The 869-nt window shown below is 42.1% G+C and overlaps 1 protein-coding gene across 1 annotated transcript in view; it reads left to right on the plus strand.

Moving 5' to 3' along the window:
- The window catches only part of LOC119591569 (gamma-butyrobetaine dioxygenase-like), an 11,542-nt gene that overhangs the window by 8,279 nt on the left and 2,394 nt on the right, over positions 1 to 869 (plus strand). The window contains exon 7 of the mRNA XM_037940331.1: positions 654 to 868. Coding sequence (XP_037796259.1) covers positions 654 to 868 — 215 coding nt within the window. The remainder of the gene's footprint in view (positions 1 to 653; position 869) is intronic.

Raw genomic sequence — 869 nt, forward strand, 5'->3', positions numbered from 1 at the left:
CGCATGCTTAAATAAAATGTGGACTTCATGCATTAACTTCTTACCATATCGATATGCTTAGCCACATTTCTGATTCCACTTCTGCACAATATACAACTATGGGAGTTTCATTTTATGATTACTGACGATATCTGTGGACGCTAAATGTTACACGTTATTGGAAGAAAATGGGACATATTAGAAGGTGAGCTACAACAGTTTCAAATAAAATGTTTGGCGACAGAATTTGCATATTGGGGGGTAACTATGAATCACTGTGGCACATGACATTGCATTTGTGATATTGCTGTTTAGATATGGCTAAACTAATTAGTTAGAATGGAATGCAGGAAATAACTATATTGCACGATATTCATTTCAAGATATACCCACTTCCAAGTAATATAGCAAGAAATTTAGCAGTTCAAAAATGCCGACATTAACAGTTCTTAATCGTCAGGCTTACTACTATCAATATATAATGCATACATTACACATTGTAATTCAGTGTGAAACGCTAAATTTGTGAGATCGGAATTTTTTAAAGCATACCGAAAGTGATATCCACAAGCGGAATAAGCCAAGAACGTTACTGTGTAATATTACAAGCCCTGTTTAGTCCTCAGCTTCAGTAGAGAGAGTGAATATCAAAGGAACCCGGTCTCGCTTTGCAGATCATCTTCCTGCACTGCCTGATCCAGTTCGAGGGCGCGGGAGGCGAAAACGACCTGGCCGACGGCTTCTACGTGGCGGAGCACCTGAAGCGGCACCACCCGCGCGAGTACCGCCTCCTCACCGAAACCCCCGTCTACTTCTGGAACAAAGGCTCGGCTCTCGTGGCTCAGGAAACCACACAGTTCCACAAGCTGCTCAACATCCCGCTCATTGTG

The sequence above is a fragment of the Penaeus monodon genome, chromosome 28 (genome assembly GCF_015228065.2).
Source record: "Penaeus monodon isolate SGIC_2016 chromosome 28, NSTDA_Pmon_1, whole genome shotgun sequence".
NCBI lineage: Eukaryota > Metazoa > Arthropoda > Malacostraca > Decapoda > Penaeidae > Penaeus > Penaeus monodon.